Source organism: Rhincodon typus, chromosome 21, assembly GCF_021869965.1.
Source record: "Rhincodon typus isolate 14 chromosome 21, sRhiTyp1.1, whole genome shotgun sequence".
In the NCBI taxonomy this organism is placed as follows: domain Eukaryota; kingdom Metazoa; phylum Chordata; class Chondrichthyes; order Orectolobiformes; family Rhincodontidae; genus Rhincodon; species Rhincodon typus.
Genome location: NC_063352.1, coordinates 32,860,659 through 32,888,023, shown reverse-complemented (window position 1 = coordinate 32,888,023; position 27,365 = coordinate 32,860,659). Strand labels below are relative to the sequence as shown.

The following is a 27,365-nucleotide window of genomic DNA, read 5'->3' as shown; positions in this document are numbered from 1 at the left end:
AATTGCTCGGGAGCGGAAGTTGCCTGCTGAGAAGCTGCGAGACGGTTGATTGTGTTTGGGAGCCGTTTCTTGATGGTGACTAGAATGACGGCAATCGCCCACCGCCTGCCCTGACTCCACTGGCGGACAGAGCTGCAACCGCCTTCTCTCTTTCGCCCCCGCAGGCCGAGGAACCGAGGTGAGCGCCGTGTGTCTGTGAAGGCGGTGGTTCCGCCGGTGCCCGAGGATAACGCCCGGGGCAGCCCCAGGCTTTTGCAGGCGGCACCAACTGGGAGGCCGGCTGCAGTCACTGCGTCTGCGCGCCCCGGCGTAGTGGGCTGTCCCCTCGTCATGATTGACGTGCAATGTAGCCTGTCGGAAGCGGGCTCCTCCAATTTGTGTTGTGATTGGGTTTCGACGACCAACCAGATTTCCAGGGGGTGAGACAGCGAGGTCGGAGGAAGTAGCAGTTGTGGATGGTCCGAGTAATATTGGGGTGCAGCTTTTTTATTTCGGGGTTTTGAGAGGAATCATTGATGGCTGAGTATATGGTTTGGATTTTGAGTATTAATACCCAATGTTTACACAGTTGCCATCTCTAAACATGGAGCGGATTCGCTGCAATTGGTAGATTTTATTAAAAAAGGATGTAGTGCAGCAGTGGTAGCATCCCTACTTCTGGGCTGGGGGTCAGTTACCTGAAAGGCTGGTTTGTGATGCAGGATGAGTTCTGTACCTGCACCGGCTGAGGTTAGCATGAAGGATTCTGCTAAACCTCTCCCTCACTTGAGGCACGGAGTCCCTCAGGTTGAACATCTCTCCCTGAGCTTTATGGTGTAGTAAGATTATAGAACAGTACAGCACAGTACAGGCCCTTCGGCCCACGATGTGTCGAACTTTTACCCTAAACCTAAGGTCTATTTAACCTCCACCGCTACCTTATACTATCATCCATATGCCTATCTAATAGCCGCTTAAATGCCCCTAATGAGGCCGACTCCACTACCCTCTCCGGCAATGCATTTCACGCCCCTACCACTGTCTGTGTAAAGAACCTATCTCTGACGTCTCCCCGATATCTACCTCCTTTCACTTTAAAACTATGTCCCCTCGTAAAAGCTACCTCCACCCTCGGAAAAAGTCTCTGGCTGTCTACTCTATCTATACCTCTGATCATTTTGTACACCTCTGTCAAGTCACCTCTCATCCTTCGTCGTTCTAAAGAGGAAAGCCCTAGCTCTCTCAACCTTTCCTCGTAAGACCTTCCCTCAATTCCAGGCAACATCCTGGTAAATCTCCTCTGCACCTTTTCCAACGCTTCCACATCTTTCCTGTAATGAGGTGACCAGAACTGAACACAATACTCCAGATGTGGCAGAACCAGGCTTTTGTATAGCTGGAGCATAACTTCATGGCTATTGAACTCAATCCTTCTATTAATGAAAGCTAACACACCATACGCCTTCTTAACAACTCTATCCACCTGGGTGGCAGCTTTCAGGGAACTGTGAACATGAACCCCAAGCTTTTTACCTCTGGGACAGAAGAATTGAGATCAAAATCCATGTGCCCCGATGTGCATCATAACATGCCTGAAGAGGTTGATTTTTTTTGCGAAAATCTACCCTGCGTAAGCCTCTGTATGTTGAACTTGAAAGTAGAGCCTTGCAGAATATCATAGAGTTTTTTTTTACTCGACACAAAGAGTCCCTTAAGCTCATTGTGTCCACTCTGGTTTACACGCATCTATCTATCTATTCTGATTCTATTTTTCCAGCTCTTGGCCTGTAGCCTTGTATGCTATGTGTTTCAAATGTTCCTACTTATTAAATACTTATTAAATGCCTTGAGGCCTCTCACCTCCCTCAGCAACATGTCTAGATACACATTTTTTCTCTCAAATCCCATCTAAACTCATGCTCCTCAGTTTAAATTGTGCCCCCTTGTTATTGACCTCTCTACTGAGGGGAAATATCTCTCTCCCTATCTATGCCCCTCATAACTTTGTACTCCTGAATCAAGTTCCCCCTCAGTCTTCTCTGCTCTAAGGAAAACAGCCCTAACCTTTTTAATCTGTCTTTGTAGCTGGATCACTCCAGTCCAGTCAACATCCTGGCGAATCTCTTCTACACCCCTTCTAGTGCAATCACATCCTTAAATTTCACTTGATCGAAAGGAGGGGACACCATTCAAATATGGGAGATTATATTCTTTTTAAGTATATTTGTGCATCCTTGGATTTGCCAAAACGTTGATGATCAGTGAAGTAATAATGTAAAACAATGTATTTGCCCAGTATCAGTTGTAAAATGATACATTTGTAACAAGTACAGTGTATCTTGCTCTAAAAAGTATCATGTTGGTGCTGCCTTCTAACGGATGTGTTTAGAACTTGTAACAAGTTCATTGTGTGAATTCAAAATGGCAGTGATGTAGCCAGTAACTTCAATTCTGTAATGCAGTTGGTATGCAGAACACACTTTTGGTGTGTACTGGGTTAGATCTGTGAGTTGAACCAGAAAATAATAGAGAAACTTAGCCAGTCTGGCAGCTTCTGTGGAGAGAGAAGTAGAGTTAATGTTTCAACTCTGCTGTGACTCTTCTGAAGAACTCAAACCTGAAGAAGAGTCAAATTGAAATCAATGTGAACTTAGGAAAAAGTTAAACAATGTTTGAGTCCCCACGAGGGTAAAATAACTTGCAATATGAGTCATATTTCCTAGAAGGTAGTAAAACTTATGCATTTTGTGACGGGTATGAAGAATAACATTTTAACAGACACCAGTCTTTATTTTCAAATTAAACACTCAGATTTTAAAAGTGTTCTAATGTTATTTATATATAATCACAGACTGCAACTTATTTTTAATGATGGATGATAATTTCTAATATCCATGGCTTTTTCCTCCAAATTAAGATAAAAGGAGGATTTGTTATGTAGTAGTTATATTACTAAACTTGTAACTCAGAATCCTTAGCATTTGTTTAGAAGTCTGAGAGTTTGAATCCCAACTTGTCAGTTTAAAAATCTGAATTTGGTTTTTAAAAATATGGTATTAATAACCAAGAAAACTGTTGTACAAACTCAAATGGTTCAATAATATGTTTTGGGGAATGATATCTGCCATCCTTAGCAAACCAAATCTGTATAACAAAACTAATCCCACATCAACATGGCCGAAGTCTTATAAAATCAAAATACCATGGATGATGGAAATCTGCAATAAAAACAGAAGATGCTGCCAAATCGCAGCATGTTTGGCAGAATCTATGGGGAGGGAAACAAAGTTCAGAGTTATTTTAGTTACAGAGGCTATGCACATAGACCTTGATGATTCCCAGTAATTCTGACTGACCTTGGGACTAATCTGCAACTGTATCAGGCAGGGAAATGTCACCACCTAGCATTGCATCTTGGCCAGCAACAGAAGACTGGTTAAGGTAAAGTCACCATCGTCCCACGAGCCCATAAGGCTGCTGTCTCTTAGACAGAGAGAGAGAGAGAGAGAGAGACAGCTGGTGGTTTAACCTGGGGGTTACCATGCCTCAGTCAAGGGGGGAGGTTGAGTAGGAGAGTCCTTTATGGTAACCTCAGCCTGTGCAGGAATTGAGCTCACATCACTCTGCATTGAGAATCTGCCATCCAGCTAACTGGCCCCTTTATTGGTTTAGCAGTCGTGGAGTATATCTATTTCTCTTTTTTAAATGAGTGTGACTTAATCAACTCAATAACAATTGCAGTGTCTTATGGATGATTTGATTTTCTTTTCAGCTGTGAATGACAGACATCGTATCCTCCACTATACTTAGTGAAATACAACTTCGGTTACTCTGTCATGATGACATAGATACAGTGAAGCTTCTATGTGGTGACTGGTTCCCAATAGAGTGAGTATTAAGTTTCTTTCCTTCCTAGTGATTCTTCAGAGTAAGGTTTGGAGCCTCCTTAAATGTTCCAAGAAAATAAAAACTTCATACAGATGTTTCCCCGCCTTACCCCAGTTAATCTTACCAAATACGTTGGTTTATTGTTTACAGCCTTTAAGAGAAAAAAAATTTCATCCTAAGAGAAAAAATTAATTTTGTACTTTGCTTCAGGAGAACTACATTTTATTGTAACACCGGACTAGGTCTAATTACGAACTGTGAAATTATACAGTGTCCTGAAAATATCAGCAAAACCCATATTGGTAATGCATTGGTGTTGCAATTAGAACATAGGGACTAGTTGACAGCTTGTGGAAAGAAGGTTGATCTTGTCTTCTGCTTTGAACAGGTACCCAGATTCATGGTACCGGGACATCACATCCAACAAAAAATTTTTTTCCTTGGCTGCCACATATAAAGGTGGTATTGTGGGGATGATAGTAGCTGAAATAAAAAGTCGATCGAAGGTACATAAAGAGGTATGTCTACACATTATGTTCTAAAGACGTGCGCCATGTTCAGTTTCAAATGTTGGTTTGCCCTTTGATTTTGTATTTTTGCAAAATGATGTGATGAGTGCAAAAGCTTTGACAAAATGAGTTTTCTTTTGGCAATATCTTTCCTTAGGATTTAAAAGAAGTCTGGCTATTAACTTGCTTTTGTTTAATGCAACAATGCTAAACAATCTAGCAGCAAATTACTTTTGTTTGAGGTGAACTGCAAAACTGACATAGATCATTATAAATAATAAGGGTCTAAGGGACTTCAACTTATCATTAAATGAAGGTAATTTGCAAACAAGATTTGATGTTCTTCATTTGCAGTAAAATTATTACGGTGATATTGAAAGTGAAAATCCGAGAGGATGGGAAAGAATTTGTGGCTGTAGGAGCTCCTCCTTTTTTTTGAGGTATTTTCAGTATTGGATCTGATTTCCTCGAATTCGAGGAGCAGCAATTACTGCTTTATAAGCTGTTGCATTGTTTTGGAATTTTGGGGAAAAAGAACAAAACAATGGCACTTTAAAAAAGGAGGAAGAGAGACAAAGGCAGTGACAAGGGGTGGGGAGTAAATCAATGGAGAAACAAAACTATTCTGCTGTCTGACCCAGCAGTGAACCTTCACAGCTGTTGCCTCTGCTGTTTGATTTCAAGTACCTCTGGACATTGGAGTTCATCTAAGAAAAATAAACAAACAGCAAAATACACAGCTGACCTTGGAAAAACTTGTGTGGGGAGATCACAGAAGGGAAGTAGCTAAGTGGCTTATTTTTTTGTAAATCCACAAAAGTGAGTAGGGTGGGTTTTTTTTGATTATATATTTTTGAGATATGTCACTTGATTAAACTTTAAAAATGTAAAATGTAGGTACTAAGTTAGCCTGGAGCAGTGTTTTTAGAGCAGTAAGAGTGTGCTATTTTCTCAGTCTGTAGATTGTTAAGGCGTAAAGATTTTAGTAGAGTGATGTGCTCTTAGTAGAGTAGTAGTTTAGTAGAGTGATGTGCTCTTCCTGTCAGATTTGGGAGATTAGGGAGAGTCTCCATGTTACTGATGATTATTTCTGCAGGAAGTGTGCTTGTTTGCGAAGCGTAAAGGTTGAAGTGGCATTGAGGAATTTACAGGAGCTAGGGGGAGTGATGGATGGCAGTTGTATGAAGGGAGATAAACTGAATATACGGTCAGGTAGATGGATGACCTCCATGAAAGGTAGGAGAAGGAGGCAGGTAGTGCAGGAGTCCCCTGTAGCTATCCCCATCTCAAACAAGTATGCTGTTTTGGAAAATGCAGGGGGTGATGAACTCTTGGGGAATGTTGCACTGACTGCCAGGTTTCTGGTTCCGAACAAGGGGTATGCCAGGTTCCAAGTGGTCGATTGTAATAGGATTTGTCCGGTCAGGCAGACGTTTCAGTGGCCGACAGCGAGACATCAGAATAGTGTGTTGTCTCCCTGGTGCCAGGATCAAGAATATCTTGGACAGGGTGCAGCATATTCTCAAAGATGAGACGGACCAGCAGGAGGTTGTTGTAGACATTGGAACTAACAACATTGGAAGAGATAAGTACGAGATTCTGAGGAGAGGACATAGGAAGTTATGCAGGAATTTTAAAAAGGAGTTCCTCGAGGGTCGTAATATCTGGATTACTCCTGGTGCAACAAGCTAGTGAGGGTAAGAATAGGAGGATAGAGCAGATGAATGCGTAGCTGAGGAGCTGGCGCAGGGGAGAAGGATTCACATTTTTGGATCATTGGAATCTCTTCTGGTGTAGTAGTGACCTGTATAAGAAGGATGATTTGCACCTGGACTGGAAGGGGGCTAATATGCTGGTGGGAGACTTGCTAGAGCTGCTCAGGACGATTTAAACTAGTAAAGGGGGGTGGTGGGGGCGGTGGGGGGGGGGTTTTGGGGGTTTCGGGGGGGGGGGTGTTGTGAGGTGTTTGGGGTTGGGAAGGGACTCAGGGAGATAGTGAGGAACGAGAGCTGTTTGAGACTGATACAGTTGGGAAAAGGAGTAAGTCGGGGCGGGCAGGAACAAAGCAGAGAATGAAGTAGGACTGATGAATTAAAATGCATTTATTTCAATGCAAAAGGCCTGACAGGTAAGACAGATGAACTAAGGGCATGGTTGGGAACATGGGATGGGGTTATCAGCAATTACAGAGACGTGGCTCAGGGATGGACAGGACTGGCAGCTTAATATTTCAGGGTATATATGCTTATAGGAAGGATAGAAAGGGGAGCAAGAGAGGAGGGGGAGTGGCGTTTTTGATTAAGGATAACATTACGGCTGTACTTAGGGAAGATATTCCTGGGAATACATCCAGAGAAGTAATTTGGGTGGCACTGAGAAATAAGAAAGGGGTGATCACCTTGTTGGGATTGTACTATTGACTCCCCAGTAGTCAGTGGGAAATTGAGAAACAAATTTATAAGGAGGTCTCAGTTATCCGTGAGAATAAGAGGGTGGTTATAGTAGGGGATTTTAATTTTCCAAACATAGACTGGGACTGCCGTAGTGTTAAGGGCTTGAATGGAGAGGAATTTGTTAAGTGTTCACAAGAACATTTTCTGATTCAGGTATGTGGATGTACCTATTAGAAAAGGTGCAAAACTTGACCTCTTGGGAAATAAGGCAGGCAGGTTGACTGATGTCAGGCATAGATAGCAGGGATCGAGGAATCCCTAGAAGGGTGTAAAGGCAGTACGAGTATACTTAAGAGGGAAATCAGGAGGGCAAAAAGGGGACATTAAATAGCTTTGGCAAATAGGGTTAAGGAGAATCCAAGATTCTACATATACATTAAGGACAAAAGGGTAACTAGGGAGAGAATAGAGTCCCCTAAAGATCAGCAAGGCCAAGTATGTGTGGAACTGCACAAGATGAGGGAAATACTAAATGAGTATTTTGCATCAGTGTTTACTATGGAGAAGGATGGAAGATAGAGAACATGGGGAAATAAATAGCGACATCTTGAAAAATATTTATATTACACAGGTGGAGGTGCTGAACATCTTAAAGTGCATAAAGGTGGATAAATCCCTGGGACCTGATCAGGTGTGCCGTAGAACTCTGTGGGAAGCAAGGGAAGAGATTGTTGGGACCCTTGGTGAGATATTTCTACCATCGATAGCCACAGGTGAAGTGCTGGAAGACAAGGTTGGCAAATGTGGTGCCATTATTTAAGAAAGGCTTGAGGGAAAAGCCAGAGAACTAAAGACCGGTGAGCCTGACATCGATGGTGGGCAAGTTCTTGGAGAAATCCTGAGGGACAGGATTTACATGTATTTAGAAAGGCAAGAACTGATTAGGAATAGTCAACATGGCTTTATGTGTGGGAAATCATGTCTCACTATCTTGATTGAAATTTTTGAAGAAGTAATGAAGAGGATTGGTGAGGGCAATGTGGTGAATGTGATCTATATGGACTTCAGTAAGATGGTCGATAAGGTTCCTCATGGTAGACTGGCTAGCAAAGTAAGATCACACGGAATACAGGGAGATCTAGCCATTTGGATACAGAACTAGCTCAAAGGTAGAAGACAGAGGGTAGTGGTGGATGGTTGCTTTTCAGACTGGAGGCCTGTGACCAACAATCGATGCTGGGTCCTCTGCTTTTTGTTATTTATATAAATGATTTGGATGTGAACATAGGAGGTATGGTTAGTAAGTTTGCAGATGACACTAAAATTGGAGGTATAGTGGACAGCGAAGGAGGTTACTTCAGAGTATAACAAGATCTTGAAAAGATAGGCCAATGGGCCAACAAGTGCCAGATGGAGTTTAACTTAGATACATGTGAGGTGCTGTGTTTTGGAAAGGCAAATCAGGGCAGGACTTATACACCTAATGGTAAGGTCCTGGGGAGTGTTGCTGAACAAAGAGACTCTGGAGTGCAGGTTCACAGTTCCTTGAAAGTGAAGTCGCAGATAGATAGGATAGTGAAGAAGGCATTTGGCATTTTTGCCTTTATTGGTCAGTGAATTGAGTATAGAATTTGGGAGGTCATGTTGTGGCTGTACAGGATATTGATTTGGCCACTTCTAGAGCATTGCATGAAATTTAGATCTCTCTCCTAAGGGAAAGAGGTTGTGAAACTAGACAGGCTTCAGAAAAGACTTATGAGGATGTTGCGAGGGTTGGAGGGTTTGAGCTATAGAGAGAGACTGAATAGACTGGGACTATTCTTCCTGGACCGTCAGAGGCTGAGGGGTGAATTATAAAGGTTTATAAAATCATGAGGGGCATGGATAGGGTAAATAGGCAAGGTCTTTTCCCGGATTGGGGGAGTCCAAAACTAGAGGGAATAGGTTTAAGGTGAGAGGGGAAAGATATAAAAGGGACCCGAGGGGCAAATTTTTTCATACAGAGGGTGTATGGAATAAGCTGCCAGGGGAATTGGTGGAGGCAGGTACAATTACAACATTTAAAAGCCATCTAGATGGGTATATGAATAGGAAGAGTTTAGAGGGATATGGGCCAAACGCTGGCAAATGGGAATAGATTTATATAGGATATCTTGTCTCATGGACGAGTTGGACCGAAGGGTCTATTTCCATGCTGTATATCTGTATGACTCTGTGGCTGCAGTGATTCAATAGTGACTTGAAGCAATGCACAATTAAAAGCATTGGTATGTCCCACTTTAGCCTTTTTTGTAACCAAGGGAAAAATATCAAAGAGGGAAATAATGATTTCTCTTTTTTTAATAGTGTTACTGAAATAATTTCGGGAATTATGTTGCTGGATCTGTGAATAATTACATACATTGTTGTGCAACACTGAATTGTATGAAGCAGGAAGCTTAGGTTTGATTAGCTGATTTCAGCCTGAGCAGTAGGGAAGAATTCAGTGGGAAGTAGAGGAAAAATCAACAGCTTTCCCACTTCTCATTGCTGTTCCATAATTCTAAGTCGAAGTTCACATGTAATATTAGGTGCGTGGTGAGTTAGTGCTACAGTGGTTATGCTCTTGGACTCATAATAAAAGTTGTGGCTTAGTGATCCGAGGGATAAGAGTTAAAATTCCATCACAGCAGCTGGGAAATTTAAATTCAATTAATTTAGTAAATCTGGAATTATAATGTTAATATCGGTAGGAGTGAACATGAAATACTGAATTGTCATTAAAACCATTTCCATTCATTAATATGCTTCAAGAAAATATATCTACCTGTCCTTTGTGTCTTTAAATCTGCAGCAAGCTTGTTGACTTTTATCTGCCACTGAAATAGGAAAGCAGAACTCTCAAATTATATTCAGGAAGGCCATTCATTATCACCCTTACCAGCGATGAGAAATAGGCAATATATTTTAGCCAGTGATGCCTACATCCTATGAAAGAATTTTTAAAAATGCCACATCAAACACTGTTGTGGCAAAATAGTTCAATGATGATTTCTGTTGATGTCACAAAATGAAGAAAAATTACTTGAGCACAATTAGTTACAAGGTAAATTCAGTAAGTCGTTTTTGCAGAGCAAGATTTAAGTTTCTAATGCATTAAGCTACAGTATTTCATTGATTTCAAAATTGGAAGGTAAGTTAAAAAATGTGTTTTGCTTGCTTGCTTACACTTGTATATTTCAATTAGTAGAATCAGAAGTTAAAATGAGGAAATTTAAAACTGAAAATGCTTGGAATATGAAACACAAAAATCCTGAAATACCCAATGGGTTAGAAAGCATCTGTGAAGATGAGGACTAACCCGTGTATTTATTTCTGAGCAAAACTATTAAAATATACTGGACTGTCTGTATATTAAATTAGCAATGAAAATTTAGTTTTTCTTTTATAATCATTCATTGCAATTGAACAATATTCTCTTTTCCTGTTGTTGCCTACAGGATGGAGATATTTTGGCCTCTAGTTTTCCCATAGAGACACAAGTTGCTTACATTTTAAGTCTAGGTGTTGTAAAAGAATTCAGGAAACATGGAATAGGTAAGCATGTTAACTTATTATCATTTTATTTCTAGTATAAGATATGGTTTGAATATACAAGTTTCTCAAGATTGAGGCAGTTTGTACCTTATGCATTTAAGGCAGTTTGTAAGGATCATTGGCTGATGTTCAAATTTGTGAATGATAAAAATAATTTATTTCAGAAATTCTGTTCATTTATATGTTTTTATCATTTCTATCAGACCCAAGCTATTAAATATATTAAAAACATATCCTTAAATGTATATTTTATGCAAAAATATGAACATGCTCACTCCAAAAACATCTTCATTTGTTCACAGTTGTGAATAATAGCTGAAATATTTTCCCATTAACAAAAATTGTTTGATATTTGCAAAAACTGACAGAATTCTTTGATTCTGGTTTGATTTCTGGACTGAAGTAAATGTACATGAAATGGCAGTGATGCAACCAATACTCCTAATTCTCTAATGCAATTTATTTCATTACTCGGTTTGCTGTAGAACACTCTGGTGGAAGTATGGCAGATGAACTCTCCATGTGCTTTCTTCACCCTGGAGATTAGAGCTCTGGTCAACCAGGGAAAATTACATGGTGGGTTCCAGTAAAATCCTTCTGCAGTGCCTGAGCAACTTCATGGCAAAATTGTGCCTTTTACTTGTCATACACTTTGCAGTTGTGAGTTTGCTGTCATTAACCTGCTGGGAATTTTCCTCTGCAGATCCATTGCACTCTGTCTTGTCATTTCTTTTGGGGTGGCAATGGGGTAAGATTGTGGTTGTGTGGTAATAGTTCCTCTTGATCAGGAGTAATAACAGTTGACTACCTTTAGAGACATCATTCCGACCCCATTTCTCCAACCATATTAAGAGATAATGTGTGGAATAAGCTTTACCTTTCACCACAAGTGGTGGTTATCATTGCGCAGAACAACTATTGACAAAGAGGGGAAAGTAAGCAGGTTGACATGGGATGCAATGCATTGGTATGCCAAATTGCTGCTATGAACTGAAGAGCAATATGGCAGTGTAATGGTACTGTAGGTTTCAGCTTATAGTGCCATGATGTAGGGTCAAATTTCTTTCATCTAGTTTTTGGTTTGAATGAGAATGTGCTGAATAAAGGCAGTAGTATCTCTTTACAAGGTAGGAACACAATCAAAAGAAATGTGCCTGTGGTATCCACATTCCGATAGGACACAGCACTAAATTCACTTCTGATTGGTTACATCATAGTGAATCAGTTATTGAATAAATAACAACTATTTGTGATTATTTAGCACCTATAGGGTAAGAAAATAGCCCTGGTTGCTTCACAAAAGATTTTTTTCTTAATTTTTAGAAGCTAAACTTGTGGCATCTAAGGCATTATTTAGGCAAATGACCAAAACCTGCTTCAGTAGATCAGTTTTAAGGAGGGTCTTAAAGAAGGAGAGGCTCAAGTTTATAGAAGGAAATCCAGAGCTAAAGGAATAATCAACCGTCTGGCAGCATCTGTGGAGAAGAAACAGAGTTGAAAGATGCTGTCAGATCTGTTGAGTTTCTCCAGCCATTTCTGGTTTTGTTTGTTTCAGATCTCTAGCATCCACAGTTCTTTGTTTTTTTCCAGACCTTAGGGACTTGACACCTGAAGGAACGGCCTCAAAAGTGGTGTAGTCAAAGTCAGGAATGCACGAAAGTTCAGAATTAGACAGGTGCTGATATCCTGGAGGATCTCTGGGCTGGAGAAGATTAGAGACTGGAAGGGGCAAGACATAAAGCTGTGAAGCATGGTAGATAAGCTGAACTAATTCCCATTATTCCGGTTAAAAAAGGAAAAAAAAACTAATGTAAATATGTAGTGAATGTGATTACAATTACTTACTGTGTGCATTTGTGGTTAACCTCTTTAAGGTTTATACAAGGGGACTTGAAAACAATAATGATCATTTTAAAATTAAGACATTGTTTAACCAGGAGCCAAGATAGGTCAGTGAATGCAGGGAAATCAGGTGAATGGAACTTGGTACAAACAAGGAAATATGCAATGGAGTGAACAAGACACTCGTGTCTAAAGGTAACAGAAATGTGGATGAGGATTTCAGGAGCAGATGTGCTAGAGCAAGATAGAGTCGAGCAAAGTTACAGAAGTAGAATAAGTGGTCTTGGTACATGAATGACATAAAATTGGTTTATAGGTACAGGAAGTGATTGGGAAGGGGGATTCAGTTATAAAAGTAGGGAGGTTTTGTTAGAGTTGTAAAAGGTGTAGTAACATCTGGAGTACTGTGTACAATTTTGGTCTTCATCCTGGATACAGCATTAGAAGCTATTCAGAGAAGACTGACTCAACTGGTTCTTGGGATGAAGGGACTATCTTACTAGGAAGTGTTGGATAGGTTGGGTCTACATCTTTTGGAGCTGATAAGAATGAGAGGTGATCATATTGAAATATTAAACAGATCGGATGCCGAGAGGATGCTACTTCTAGAACTAGTGTACACAGTTTAACGGCAAGAGGTCTTCCATTTAAGATACTAAGATTAGGTAATTTTTTTATCTCTGAGGATTGTTAGTTTGTGGAATTCTTTTCACCAGAGAGGAGTTGAGGCAAGGTCATTGAATATGTTTAAGGCTAATTCAGATAGATTCTTGACTGACATGCCATTGGTTATAGGAGATGGACAGTAAAGAAGAGTTGAAATCACAATCATATTAGCTGTTAATATTACCAAATCACGGAGCAGTTCCAAGGAACTAAACGATCAGCTCCTCTTAATTTGTACATTCATATTTAGTGAGGAAAATAGCTGGTACATTTTGCGCTATTGAGATTGTGCGGGGTGGGGATGAATAGGCATAAAAGCAACGTAATTTTTTCCATGATTTTCACTGATCATTGTCCTAAAGCTACAATGGATGAGTGAGTGAACCCCCATATAGATTTAACTCCGTAGTACCTTTGAAAATACAGTACAAATGATTCAGAGAAAGATATCAAAGGCTATCCAGCTCTGAAGAATGGTTAGGTAAGCTGAACGCATTCTCATTGTTTACGTTAAAAAAAAGGCATAAAGGAAGAACGTAATTCATGCATTTTAAAAATGAAGAGTTAAATAAGTATATATCTTAGTTGAAACTAATATAAGTATCTAATGAATATCATTACAATAAGTTGCTGAATGAATTTAAGTGGTAACTTCTTTGAAGTTAACATTATTGGCAGATGTAGAAGACAAAGTACAATAAATGCAAGTTCTGTCTGGGCATTCAAAGGTTAATTTTGTTCTGTCAGGGCATTTTGAAGGTTAAGTGTGAATTCAGTAGTGGATATGTTGAAGATAATTGGGCTGTCAAACAAGGCTTTGGTATCAGAAAGAAATCAATATGATTTATATTCATCATTATACCACCTTAGATGTTGACAAACTGTGTACATGAGTTTCTTGAGAAGATGAACCTCTAGTCTTCTCATTGTCAGGAAACCATCTAATTTGAGTTGCCCTTATGCAAACAAGGAGCTGGAGAATGCCATTCAGCCCCTCAATGCTCCTCCAGCATTTGGTGGGATCATAACTGATCTGATTGTAACCTCATCCACATTCTGGCCTACACATGATAATCTTTCACATCTTTGCTTACCAAGAATCTATCCACCTCTGCCTTAAACATATTCAAGGACTATGCTTTCGCTGTCTTTTCTGGAAGAGTTCCGAAGATCACAAACTCTGTGAGAAACAATTTTACCTCATCTCTGTTTTGAATGGGTGATCCCTTATTTTTAGACAGGAATCCCAAGTCCCATATGAGGAAACGTCTCCATGTCCATCCTGTACAGGTCCCTCAGGATCTTGTATGTTTCCTTGTCTTCAACTCATTGAAATTGGAGAACTACAGGTGATAAATTGTACTTGAAGGTGCAAAAAGTCAATACTTGTAACGTGAATATTTTTGTTTAAGATGATGAAAAATAAGCTAGATAGGAGACAGAAAGATAGTACAGATTGGTTAGTTCAAAGTCAGTTCTTTACTTGAGCAGACTGCTCGAAATAACTAAGAGAAACAAAGGCCTCTTGTTTGTGGAATAGTGTATGCTATGGGAATGAGAAAATGTGAAGCAGGGAAGAAAACTGAAGTAAAATTTAAAGAAATGCATTTTGTTCTTGTTTCTGAGGATGCCAATTTTAAACTGAATTATTAGTAGCTATAGTGATTACAACTGTATGTTATATGGATTCCAGTGTGAGGAGGTACTTATAACTGGTCTAAAGATAAGTCTACAGTTGCCATGTTGGATGATTTTAGTACCAGCTGTGTACTTGCTGGTCTTAATATTTTCACGCATATGCGTGAGGCAGTTTGGTGGACCTTTATAGGAAGGAAAGGTTTGTGGAACTGAGATAGCTCTTAACAAATAGAATATCTTGCTTTTGAAATTAATTCATTCAGGGCTAGCCAAGCGGTACTATATGTTTAGTGTTCAGAGGATATATCTCTTCATGGGAGAGTCAAGGACCAGAGAGCATAATCTTAGAATTAAGGGGTGCCAGTTAAAGACTGAGGTGAAGAGGAATTTAACTCTCGAATAGTTGTGAGTCTTTGGAATTCCTTTCCAAAGAGAGCTGTGGGGACAGAGCCCTTGTGTATATTTGACACTGAAATCAGTTTTTGATCAGTCGGGGAATCAAGAGTAATGGGGAAAGGGAAAGAGTGGGAAAGTGGACGTGTGGAGTGTTAGTTGGATCAGCCATGATCCTGATGAATGGTGAAGCAGTCTCAAGGGGCTGAGTGATCTACCCTTGTTCCTATTTCTTATGGTATTATGGATCCCCTAATTTTTTGTTCTTTAAATCAGCATTTGCTTTCTAAGTATTAAAATGTCAAATCTTGAAATATGTTTTAATCACTATTCTACATTTTATTTTTAAGGTTCCTTGTTACTTGAAAGCCTGAAGGACCACATATCAACCACAGCTCAAGACCATTGCAAAGCAATCTATTTGCATGTCCTTACTACCAATAGTACTGCCATCCACTTTTATGAAAACAGAGACTTTAAACAACATCATTACTTGCCCTATTATTACTCCATACGTGGCGTTTTGAAGGATGGCTTCACTTACGTTCTTTATATCAATGGGGGACATCCTCCTTGGACAATCTTATATCCTTTAACCAGCATTAAGCTCCTAAACCCCCAGGATACATTTTCACTATATGTGAAAGTTTTGGTTGCAATTATTTAATCATTTATAGGTTTCATATTTTTAACTATTATAAATCTATCAAAAAGATTTGATTGACTATTACGAATTTTTAAAATAAACTTTAAGCAATATACTACAGTGGTTACAGCTTATTTTAATCTTTGTCTCTTTTTACATTAAAATAATGTATTGTTAGCTTCCTCATAGCATTTATGATTTATTGCATATTCTATTAAGAAATGCAAAAGTAATTGAGTGAACTGTGAGAAAATTACTGAGTTATTTTGTGTAAATGCAGGTTAGTTTCCCCAGTAGTTGAATTTCTGTGGATTGCTAATATACCTGGCTAGAAATTTACTTAAATTGAATGATCCTTGCAAGGTCAGTTGTATAATGAATCCTGCTGTGCAAGTCTGTTACACAGCATTGCATAATTCTTTTCCTGAATTTCCATGTTCATTAGTAAAGGGTTGATTTGGTTTGTATTAGCATTGGGGGACCCTCATTTGTGTAATGAGTTTCATTATCTTCAGTGTAGGACACTTTGTCTTAGCCCACCACTTGCCTACATTTCGTTAGTTATACATTAGTGTTAATGTGGCAAAATAACCTTGTTAGTTAGTCACTATCAAAAATAAAACTGATCAAAGGAATTAAAGTAAGAGTCAATTGAAATGATAAGATAAAATGCCTTTTATGCTTCATACGGATGTCCAGTTAAACTTAAATCACTGCTGTGAGGTACATCATTAGGGAATAATGTGATTTATTGCAATTGCTCCAGAGTTTGAGTGATTTGAAGTGGAAGAAATATCATTCCATTGCTTAGAGAAGGAGTGTTTTGTCAGAGACCAGTGCAGTGTTAATTATTCCAATTTCAAAGCTGTCTCTTTCTCTTTAAAAACAGGACCATTACTTTAACCTGTTTCTTTTGATTATGGTAGATGTATTTTTAGAATGTGAAATTGTTCATCCAGTTTGTGAACCAAATAAAGGTTTGATAAAATTATTACTTAAGATGCCATTTTTGAAAGAAATTATATTTAATTTGCAGGACAATTTATTTGCAGTAAGAGATACTTGATAACTTGAGACTGAGACGCACCTTAATTGAGATATTCTCTGCTATGAAAATCAGTGTTCACACTCGAGACTGAAGTTGACCAGAAATGATCACCTCAAAAGGCAGATACTGTAGGATGCCATTACTAGGGAAAGGAAATTAATCTGGAGTTTGCCGTAAAGAATTTGGAGATAAATGGCCGAGAAGTTCCCAAGAATCTTTCTATAACTATTTGGAAACAGTAATAACTTGCTTGAACATGAATAGAGCTGGATTTCAATTTTCAACTGTGAAAGTTTGGCAGTTTATGAGTCCAAAGGGTGAAATTCAGAGAGATTATTTTGCATTTGGAGAAATATCTTTCGTTGAATCAATTGAAGTGATCAATTACAACATCCCAGATTTAAGGATATTTTCATTACAAGAGTCTAATATTTAATCCAGAAATGGATAAAAGTAGATGAAGAATCTTGTTCTCTGCTTTGATAAGTCAGTTGTATCTTTCAGGAGGATCAAAAAAAACTGTTGGAAATGGCCAAGCCACAATAATGAGAGCCTTGATACTACTTCCAGATATCTGTGGGATGGGTTAGGGAATACCAATGATAATAGACAATTTATGCTGTGTAATAAGAAAAATTATTCCTGAAGCAGAATTGGAAAATGTGTGTTCTTTCAGTTGCTTCCCTGTAAGCATCTTTGTATTGAACCTGCTGATGATAGTCTGGGTGACCGTAGAGTGGGGACTTCATTAACTACAATAATCTTAAAGGAAAAAACTATATCTTTCCCAAATTTCTGGAAGTTCTTAAAACAAAAAAGGCTTTAAGCAGCTTGTCACATTCAGGCTTTTTGACTTGGCATGAGGGAACTTGCCTTAAAGTGTGTTTAAAAAAAAAGTCACAATTAAATTAAACTTGGTTCATACTAAGTTAATGAATAAAATCGATGAACTGATTGATATGACACTGAAAGATAGTATTATGCTTTCATTCTCACTGGAGTTTGGCCTTTAAAAATAGAAGCCTGCAAGGGCAATTTTGAAAAAGGAAGGCTTTGGTAAAAGTGAGAACTTTTAAAATGAGCAAATGGAAAATATTGACAGTTAGATCTAGATCACATTCATAGATGTGAGGAAGCATAGAGTATTCTTTGACTTGTGTCATTATGTAGAGATAAAGTATCCTGATCAGGCTATGTAAATCTGATAGTAACCGTTGCTCTGTACGTTTACTCGCTGAAATAAAGCAACTTAATAAATCATAACAGGCCCTTATCATTTGGCCTGCCATAGAATCATAGAGTCAAAACAGTCCAAACAGTCCATTCCAAACATAATCCCAAACCAAACTCGACCCACCTGCCTTCTTCTGGCCCATATCCCTCCACACCTTTCCTATTCATGTATCTATCCAAATGTCTTTTAAACATTGTAATTGTACCTGCATCCCACCACTTCCTCAGGAAGTTCATTCCACACGCGAAGCCCCTCTGTGTAAAAGAAAATTTTCCTCCCATGTCTTTTTTAAATCTCTCTCCTCTCTCCTTAAAAATGTGCCCCCTAGTCTTGAAGTCCCATCCTAAGGAAAAGACAATTACCATTAACTCTATCTATATCTCTCATTATAAACTTCTACCAGGTCGCCTCTTAACCTCCTATGCTCCAGTGAAAAACGTCCCAGCCTATCCAGCCTTCTTTTTTATAACTCAAACCTTCCATTCCCGGCAACATCCTGGTAAATCTCTTCTGAACCCTCTCCAGCTGGATAATATTCTTCTTATAACTGGGTGACAAAAACTGGACATGGTATTCCAGAAGAGACCTCACCAATATCCTGCACAACCTCAACATGACTTCCCAGGTCCTATGCTCAAAGGACTGAGCAATGAAGGCGAGCATGCCAAATGCTTTTTTTACCACTCTGTTTATATGTGACGCAGACTTCAAAGAATTATGTACCTGGACCCCTAAGTCCCACAACACTACCCAAGGCTCTACCATTAATTGTATAGGCCCTACCCTTGTTTGTTGTACTAAAATGCAATACTTTGCATTTATCCAGATTGAAATCCATCTACTATTTTTCAGCCCATTGACCCATTTAATCAAGATCCCTTTGTAATCTTAGCAAACCTTTATTGTTTACTTTGCCACCAGTTTAGGTGTCGTCCACAAACTTACTAACCATGCCTTCTACATTCCTGTCCAAATCATTCATGCAAATGACAAACAAAAGAGGGACCAAAAATGATTCCTGTGGAACACCATTGGTCACAAGCCTCCAGTCCGAAAAGAAACTCTCCATTATTAGTCTCTATCTCTTGCCACTAAGCCAATTATGTATCCAATTGGCAAGCTCACCCTGAATCCCATGTAACCTAACTTTACAAATTAGTCTACCATGCGGAACCTTGTCAAAGGCTTTACTAAAATCCAAATAAACAATGTCTACTGCACTGCCATCGTTAATCTTTTTGGTAACTTCCTCAAAAAACTCAATCAGGTTTGTGAGACATGATTTTCCCCTTGAGAACAGAGAAATACATGTATTAGAAACACAAGATTGATTCAAGACAAGGAGTGGTACCATTACACCTGAAAATTATTATGTGTTTTTAAAAAAGAACAGGAGGGGATGATTACATTAAAATAAATCTAAGTTGTAGCATGTGGAAAATTAATTGTGCAAGAAAATCAGTAATCGGGGAATCTTGAACTAGCACTTTGGGAGTTAAAGGTAAGATTAAAGCTGTCACAAATTTGAAGATTGACACATATAAAAGAGACTAAAGCTAATATATATGGATTTAACATAAATGCCTGATACAATTCATAAAGATAAAATGCAATGATTGCATTTAAGGTTGGAGTAAAACAGTGGTTGTCAAACATTTTGTGTAAGGAATTCTTTTCAAATAGACATATTCTTGAGAATCACTTATTCTAACTTCCAAAGATTTGTGCTGGTTGCCAATAAGAACAAAAATTCAGTCAACATTGTAAAAGATGATTTTTAGTGGTATGTACTGATTTAGGAATAACGTGCTTTTAAGTCAACAAATACAAAAATCAGATGATTAATGAGCAGAAATTTGATTATTTCATGGATGCTTATTAATGGAAGTCAGTGATTTAACATCTGGTCAAGGAACCACTAGCTTCCAATATTGACTACTGTTATTTCTCCACCTAACTGTTGGTTCTCATGAGCTTTTGGAACTGGGTTATCTGCAAACAAAATTCTTAAGTTTTGACAAGGTAGTTGCAGGTAGTATGTTTCCCCTGGTACGAGGGTCTAGAACTGGAAACAGTCTCAGTAAGGGTCAGGTCAATTAGAACTGCCATGAGGGGGAATTTCTTCACTTGGAGGGTAATGAATCTTTGAAATTCTCTGTCCAAGGGTGCTGTGAGAATATCTCCAAATTTGGGATTAATGAATATCCTACTCCTCTTATTTACTATGTTCTTGTGTCTTCTCCTATCTTGACATACGAGCAACAGTTTAGGAAAGTGTTAAGTGAAGCAATGTTGTAGTTTCGTCAGTTTTTCGTTGTTAAATTAAGAATGTAGTCCAAATCCATATTTTGAAAAAGTTGTATTATAATCCTTGACGCACCTTCACTGACTATCTTCAACACATTGGCTCAACTCTGGTGAATCTGAGGCCTTGCTCCATTCCCCAGCGAATATATCGTCAGGCACAGAATCTTATTCGCAGTTTTTTACCCTGGCCTGGTATCTCAGCAAAAGGTGGTATAGAGTACAGCAGGGCAATGTGATCGCTTTTGTTTTTAAAGCAAACAATTTGCAAAGGTGAGCAGTTTAAAACTTTCTTCTTTTATGTTGCAACTGTGAAATCCAATCTTTTGGTGCTACATTTCTAACACAATTTTTTGAAAATGCTGTTACATATGCTTTTAATTGCTGGTTACTTTTCTGTCCTGTTGAAGTGCACTTTTAATGTGTTTGTTTGGGATTTGCTGATTCTGAAAGTTGGTGAGATTGCAAATTGCAATATGTCTGAATTTTCATTTGATGTAATGATTTACATCATTTTTATTTGTTTCATTAATATTTAGCTTGCCCAGATCTTATGCTGATAGAAGTGTTGTGTCTGCCATTATTACCGCTCTGAAGCTAACGATAAATTCTGAAGAAAACCGAAAGAACTGTGGATGCTGTAAATCAGGAACTAAAACAAAGTTGCTGGAAAAGCTCAGCAAGTCTGGCAGCATCTGTGAAGGAAAGAACAGAGTTAACGTTTTGGGTAGGTGACCCTTCCTCAGAACTCAGACCCTTCTGAGGAAGGGTTACTGGACCTAAAACGTTAACTCTGTTCCTTCACAGATGCTGCCAGACCTGCTGAGCTTTTCCAGCAACTTTGTTTTTGTTCCAAATAAATTCTGAAGATTGCGCACACAGAATTCAATATAGAAATCAAAAGTTTACGGTCAGTGCTTCCAAACTTCTCCGTAGGGTGCACTACTGAAGTCCCCCCTAGATTCCAAGCAAGTGGAATTCAATGAACTAATGAAAACTTGTTTCTTTATGCTATTAATTTTACAGAATGTACGCTTAAGAAGTTACATCTTGTTGAACTAACTGTATCTGAGATATTAACTGATATTTCAGCTTCTTCCTTTATCCCATAAGTGTCCCAATAATTTATTTTTATCACTCTTAAAATTTTAATCAAAAGTAAAAAAAATCAGTACAATACATTTTGGTCCCAGGTTTCCTGTCTGGAAGAAGACTTCAGTTTAATTAGCTGTTTACTCTGCTTGATAACATTGGTGCTGCTGGATGCCTGGAGATTCCCTTGACCTAACACCAGATTCACACTGGCTCTGGAAAAGGTGAAATCCATATCACCAAGATTGCCGGATTTTGCAAGAAGCTTTCTTTGAGGCCAGCAACAAGCACTGTCACTTCACAGCCCCATGTGAAATCCAGACCTCTGATATATTTCCTTTGTGGATTTGTTTTTCTCTTCTTTGCTGTTATAATTGAACTTGTGTGTGTTAGGTCACTTTTGGCCTATAATGTTTAATTGAAAAAAAAATTATTGTGTGTTTTGGTTAAGTGTGGTACAGTTACCTGTAGGTCTTGAAATCATTGTCAATTGTGATAGGATGGTGGAGACTTTCAAAAAGTGTCAAGTGGCAGATGAAGTTCAATGCAAAGAAATTCATTTTGGTATGAAAACATGAGACAATACAAAGTAACAGTAAAGTTAAAAATACAGGAGACAGGGGAACTGGATGTGTACATGCATAAATTATTGAAGCTGACAGGACAGGTTAAATGAACGGCCAATAAAGCAGAATTAAGCCTAGGCTCAATTTACGGACATAGAGCACAAGAACAAAATGGTTATATTGAACTTCTATTGTGTCCATTTCTGGCCTCCCATGTTTTAGAAAGATATGAAAGCATTGTAAAGAATGCAGGAAAGATTCACAAGTACTTCCAGGGATAAGGAATCTTGCATAATAATTCGACAATTTTGGAATGTTTTCCCTGGATAAGAATGGTGAGAGAAGATTTGATAGAGGTATTCAAAATCAAGAAAGGTCTGGACAGAGTAGATGGGAAGTAACTGTTCACTCTCTCAAAAGAATTGAGAATGAGAGGGTGCAGATTTAAAGTAATAGCAAATGAATCAAAAACAACATAAGGAAAAATATTTCAAACATGTGAACAAGGTCTGGAATGCATCACCCCTCAGAGTGTCATTGAGCCAGATTCAATCAAGTAATTTAAAGTAATTAGACTGATATCTGAGAATGAAAAATGTTCAGAAGGGAAGGTGTGGGTGTGGTGGTGGGGGTGTGGGGGAAGTGCGGTAGTGAATAACAGTCGATGAATTGTTTGTTTGGAGAGTTGCTGCATGCAAAATAGGATGAGTGGCTTTCTGTACTGTATCAAGAACCAGGAGTCACAGTCTAAAGATACAGAGTAGTCCTTTTTAGGATTAAAATGAGAAATTTCTTCATGCACAGAGTGGTGAGTCTGTGGAATTCTCTGCACAGAATGGGGTTGAGGCCAAAACATTGAATGTTTTCAAAATGGAGTGAGATATAGTTCTTGGGGCTAAAGGGGTCAACAGGTATAAGGAGAAAGCAGGAACACGGTACTGTGTTGGCTGATCAACCGTGATCATGTTGAATGGTGGAGCAGCCTAGTAGGGCTGAGTGACCAACTCTTCCTGTTTTTTTTTGTTTCAGTGTAACAATATTGTGATTGTAAATGCATTTCAGAGTTTTGCTTTGTGTTCTGCATTCAATTCTTGGAATGCTTGTTAGATGATATTTTTGCTCATTGGAGTTTCCTATAAGATTTACAACCAAATTTACAGTGCTAAGATGTTTGGATTCTTAACTGGAAGTCCTGAGTTTGTCTAATTGCTGTGTATGTTATTTTATTTTAGACTCTCAAATTGCACTTGACCAAATTACATAGCAAAGAGAGAAAGAAACTGATATGGAAGAGATCATTAAACCTGTCACTCAAACTTGACTCCTAGTAATTCCGATCCAATACTGTTTCTGACTTTGGGAATTACTTTACTTTTTTTTATGTTGTTAATTCAGGAAATGTACAAAATCGTAGCGTTAATAATGCTAGCAGGAAAATGAAGATATAAATGACTCCAGATAAACCTGGCTGTTATTGACATTGAATAATATTCGTTTACTCTTTATGCTATCAATTTTTTTCGTGTCATCTTCAGATAGTTTTTCTGTTGTTATTCTACATTATTGTCTTGTATCTTGCTTTCTTCCTGCCAGCATTCATAACATTGCCTGAGCAAATTTTGGTTTTGTTCATAAAATCCAGATGCATAATTCCAATGTACTTCAATTTTTTAATAGAATTGAGATTGAGGATTGTTTGATGCCTAATGGTTTGCACTTGGAAATACCTATAGTTATAAAACGTGATGTATGGTATTTGTATCGTTTTTATCTTAAAGTTTTCAAGTCTAAACATTGATTTAATTTTTGATATCAAGAAGAATTTTGGGAAGTTGTTAAGAAATAGTCTCAGACTGAATCTGATGTGGGATTGGGAGGTTTTTTCATTAGATCAAATTGAGAAGATTAGTCATTCACTAACATCACTGACATCTTATGTTTCTCTAAGAAATCAAATTTGACTAGTTAAATCCTGAGGATTAGGATTAAGTAATCTAGTTAATTTGGCCGACAAGAGTGTAGTACAGTTAAAACAGTTTGACTTTGATTATACAATAGAAAGAAACATTTCTCCTCATTTTTCCACACTAATTTTCACCCTGCAATTTACACTGGGCAGCTCACATCATCCTGTATCTCATCCAAGGGCTGATAGTACTGTCCAAGCCCAGAATGTGACAGTTGACAGACTATTTGATAGACTTGGCTATGATGCCCAAGACAACATTTGATGTCTTCAAATATATTTCTCTTTGTAATTGCAGAATAATGGCCACAGAATCTTAGAACAATTGTGGTACAGTAGGAGATGGATCAGCTTGTGATTGAGATATTTCTTTGATAGAACTAATTAATCCCACTCAAAAACCTGCTGTTTCCCATCATGCTGTCAATCTTCTCCCTTAAGTAATATCCAATTATTTTAATGTTACTTTTGAATCTGCTTTTTGCACAATTTAAAGTGTATTATAAATCACCACAACTCGGTGTGTAATAAAATGTTTCCTCGTGTCACTTCTGGTTCTTTTATCATTCACCTTAAACTTGTCTCTTCTGCTTACTCAGTGTGATTCCACTGAAAGCAGCTTGTCCATATTAACACCATTAAATTCATCCATGACTTTTAAACAACTCTAACAAATTTCCTCTTAATATCCTTGCTGTAAGGAGACCAACCCCAGAAATACCTTCCTTACCGCTGAAGATGACCATTTAGCCCATTGAGTTCATGCCAGCTCGCTACAGAGCAATCCTATTGGTCCCATTCACCCACTCTATCCCTGTAGTCCTATGGTTTAATTTCCCTCGTAGGCATTGAGTTCTGGGTTATTACCATTCACTGTGTAAAAAATATTCTTCTTCACAGCCGTTCCTCTTCCCTTGCTGTAACTTTAAATCAGTGTCTTTTGACGTAACTAATACCCCTCCTAACTTATCATTTTCTATTGTTATCTCTGTACCATTTTCAAGTCTTGATGTCCCATCAAGAATGTGGTGCTTAGGAGTCAAATAATTTTAAAAATTAATGTAATTGATTAATTAATGGACCGTATGGCCTTCTCCTGCTTGTATTTCTTAATAAAAAATTCTGGAAAGTTCCCACCTTTCCGTAAACCAGGGTTTGGTGGGGAGCAATGTAGTATGTCTACTCCTGATTTAGAATGCTGTGACATTCTAAAAGTATTATTGACAAAAAAATTACTGTTATGTTTTCCTGTATAATATTCTAAATTCACTGGCATGTATATTCTTCTTTTCAGCTACAAAACAACAGTCTGCACTGATTAAATTTGTATTTCTTCTGGACGTCTATATGCCAAGCAGGGAGAAGGGGATGCTGTATTTTAAGATGCTTGGGGGCACTCCCTCACTGATGCAATTCGAATTCTATATGGAATGTATTATAATACAGTGTTACCTATATGTTAATGGAACAAGTGCACTGTGTTAAGATTCATCTGTTCCGTTAATGTCTTTTAATTACTTCTACACTCTGTAATTTGCTGCTATCTAGAAAACCACTGTATGTCTTATTTGTAATTATATGTGAATTCTATTTGTTGATTTTCATGGTTTCTTTTGATTTTGTTTGAATATTTCAGTTTTATTACACACCTTGTGTGTATGGCAAAGATTCTATATTTGGATTTTACTGTATTCAGGTTTTAAAGTTGTTGGACTGGTTTATGCACATTCTTAATTTTGTCACCTTTACCTATATTCATTCATCTAATTGTTTGATTTTGTGACTATGCGAAACAAAATCGACATCTGTGATTGATCAACGATTTGGTTTTAAAGAAATTCTGCTTTGAGTTGCAATATATAGTAGTAAAATGTTTATATATACATGTACTCTACAGAACAAAATTAATTGTATTTGATTTACCTTGTGTCCACATGGGGGCAAAATATTCAGACAGCTCAGTCATCTTTTACGCCACATAAATGACCCACCTTGTGAATTCAAAAAAAGGGAGTAAAAGAAGTCCAAGATAGATGACTTTTGCCATTTGCCACAACTGTTCCTCCTGCTATTCGTTATTTTGTTGTGTCATACTGCATTCTGATCTGGAAATGCAAACTTTAAGCTTTCAAGATCAGGAAAAGACATTTTTTAGAAATTCAGAACACTTTCTATCTAAATTTGTCTTGAACCGAGCTTCACAAAACAAGCTTGAGTTTAGATCTAATTTTCCTTCCTAGAAGTGAATTTACATTTTTATTTGCTTTGCAGTGCATAAATTATGACAGAGGTTGTGTGGCTTTCTCTATATGCCAGACTGTAACAATCAAATGTGTAAATATTACTGCGTTTTTATCTGGTTTTTCTATATGCCTGATGATTACTGTAATGGTGTAATATGTATGGCGTTGCAGGTCACAGATGGGAATACAGATCATTATGAACTATTAGAACTACTGTAAAAAGTGTTCCTATGTGACATGTCAATATACATGAATTTCAGATTTTTTTTAGCTTCAGTGATCTAGCTGTTTAAACATTTTTAACTTCATTCCATGATTCTGTTTCACTACTTAAAAATGCCTACACTGTTTTCACAGGTTTTTAAAATAATTTCAGCATCAATGACAATCAGTGTAAGACTTTTAAACAGTAATTGCACTTTAGATGTATAGTAAATGTTAAATATATTATGTAGTGGCATCCTGTTATCTGGGCAGCAGTCGTGACTTAATACACTTAGAATTCTGATATGTTGTTGAGAATCAGTATTCATTGTTTATCAAATATGACACCAAGCTGTGCAAGAAATAGAACCATAGAACCATAGTTTGAAATGAAGATCGAATATGTTCAGAATTTCAGTCAAATACATCAACACTATATTAAAGATTCCAATTAATGTAGCATCAGTTGTATTTTGCTTTGTTGGATTTCTGTTGTTCGTTGTCCTTGCTAGAAATTAACAGCATTTCTCACATATTGAACCACCAGTTGATTTCTGGACTCCTGTATTGATTTGATTTATGAAATATAGCAGTTGCATTCACTGTTTTTAAATAGAATTATTACATTTTGTAAAGCAAGAAACAAAACATCTGAATTCTTGTGCGGATTTATTTTTTAAAACAATTAGGATACATAAATTTACTGTTCACTACACTGTAAGAAATCTTATTCAATCTATTAAATATTACATCAAAATTATTAATTGTTTCTTCTGTTTTGAGTAGATTATAAAAGCTTTGCTGTTAGATGATTGACACAGAATGATAGAGAACATTCTCACCAGAACTTAAGACTTCACTGAACAATAAATCATAATGGCATCAATGTTTGTTCTACTAGTTAAGAAGCCTAACACACTTAGCCTTTAATCCTATTACTATGGTAACCAAGTAGGTATAGATTGTATTAGATTGTGCTATTTTAAAACATTTCTCTGGAATATATTTCAATACAGAAGGAGACTTCATATGTAATGTATGTCTTGCATGGTTGCAGGACAAATTGTGTTGGGTAAGCTCTGCTGCTTTGGTGGACTAACTTTCTGTCTGGGGGTGGGGAGGAAGAGTTTAGACTTCTGTGAAGGAGAAGTAGTGGAAAGGTGCTAAATGGTTTCAGG

General features: G+C 37.8%; 1 protein-coding gene across 4 annotated transcripts; it reads left to right on the top strand.

Annotated features, from left to right (window-relative positions):
- Positions 1 to 26,947, top strand: nat15 (N-acetyltransferase 15 (GCN5-related, putative)). 4 transcript variants are annotated; one of them, XM_020527000.2, is made up of 7 exons: positions 1 to 178; positions 3,752 to 3,867; positions 4,256 to 4,385; positions 10,249 to 10,345; positions 15,235 to 15,469; positions 20,199 to 20,389; positions 25,035 to 26,947. In XM_020527000.2, the coding sequence occupies exons 2-6, from the start codon at positions 3,758 to 3,760 to the stop codon at positions 20,353 to 20,355; spliced, it is 729 nt and encodes a 242-aa protein (XP_020382589.1). In that variant the 5' UTR covers positions 1 to 178; positions 3,752 to 3,757; the 3' UTR covers positions 20,356 to 20,389; positions 25,035 to 26,947. The 4 variants fall into 4 exon arrangements, with proteins under 4 accessions (XP_020382589.1, XP_048465741.1, XP_048465739.1 ...); XM_048609784.1 differs by lacking the exon at positions 1 to 178 and adding an exon at positions 427 to 523; XM_048609782.1 differs by lacking the exon at positions 1 to 178 and adding an exon at positions 432 to 530.
- Positions 26,948 to 27,365: the final 418 nt, after the last annotated feature.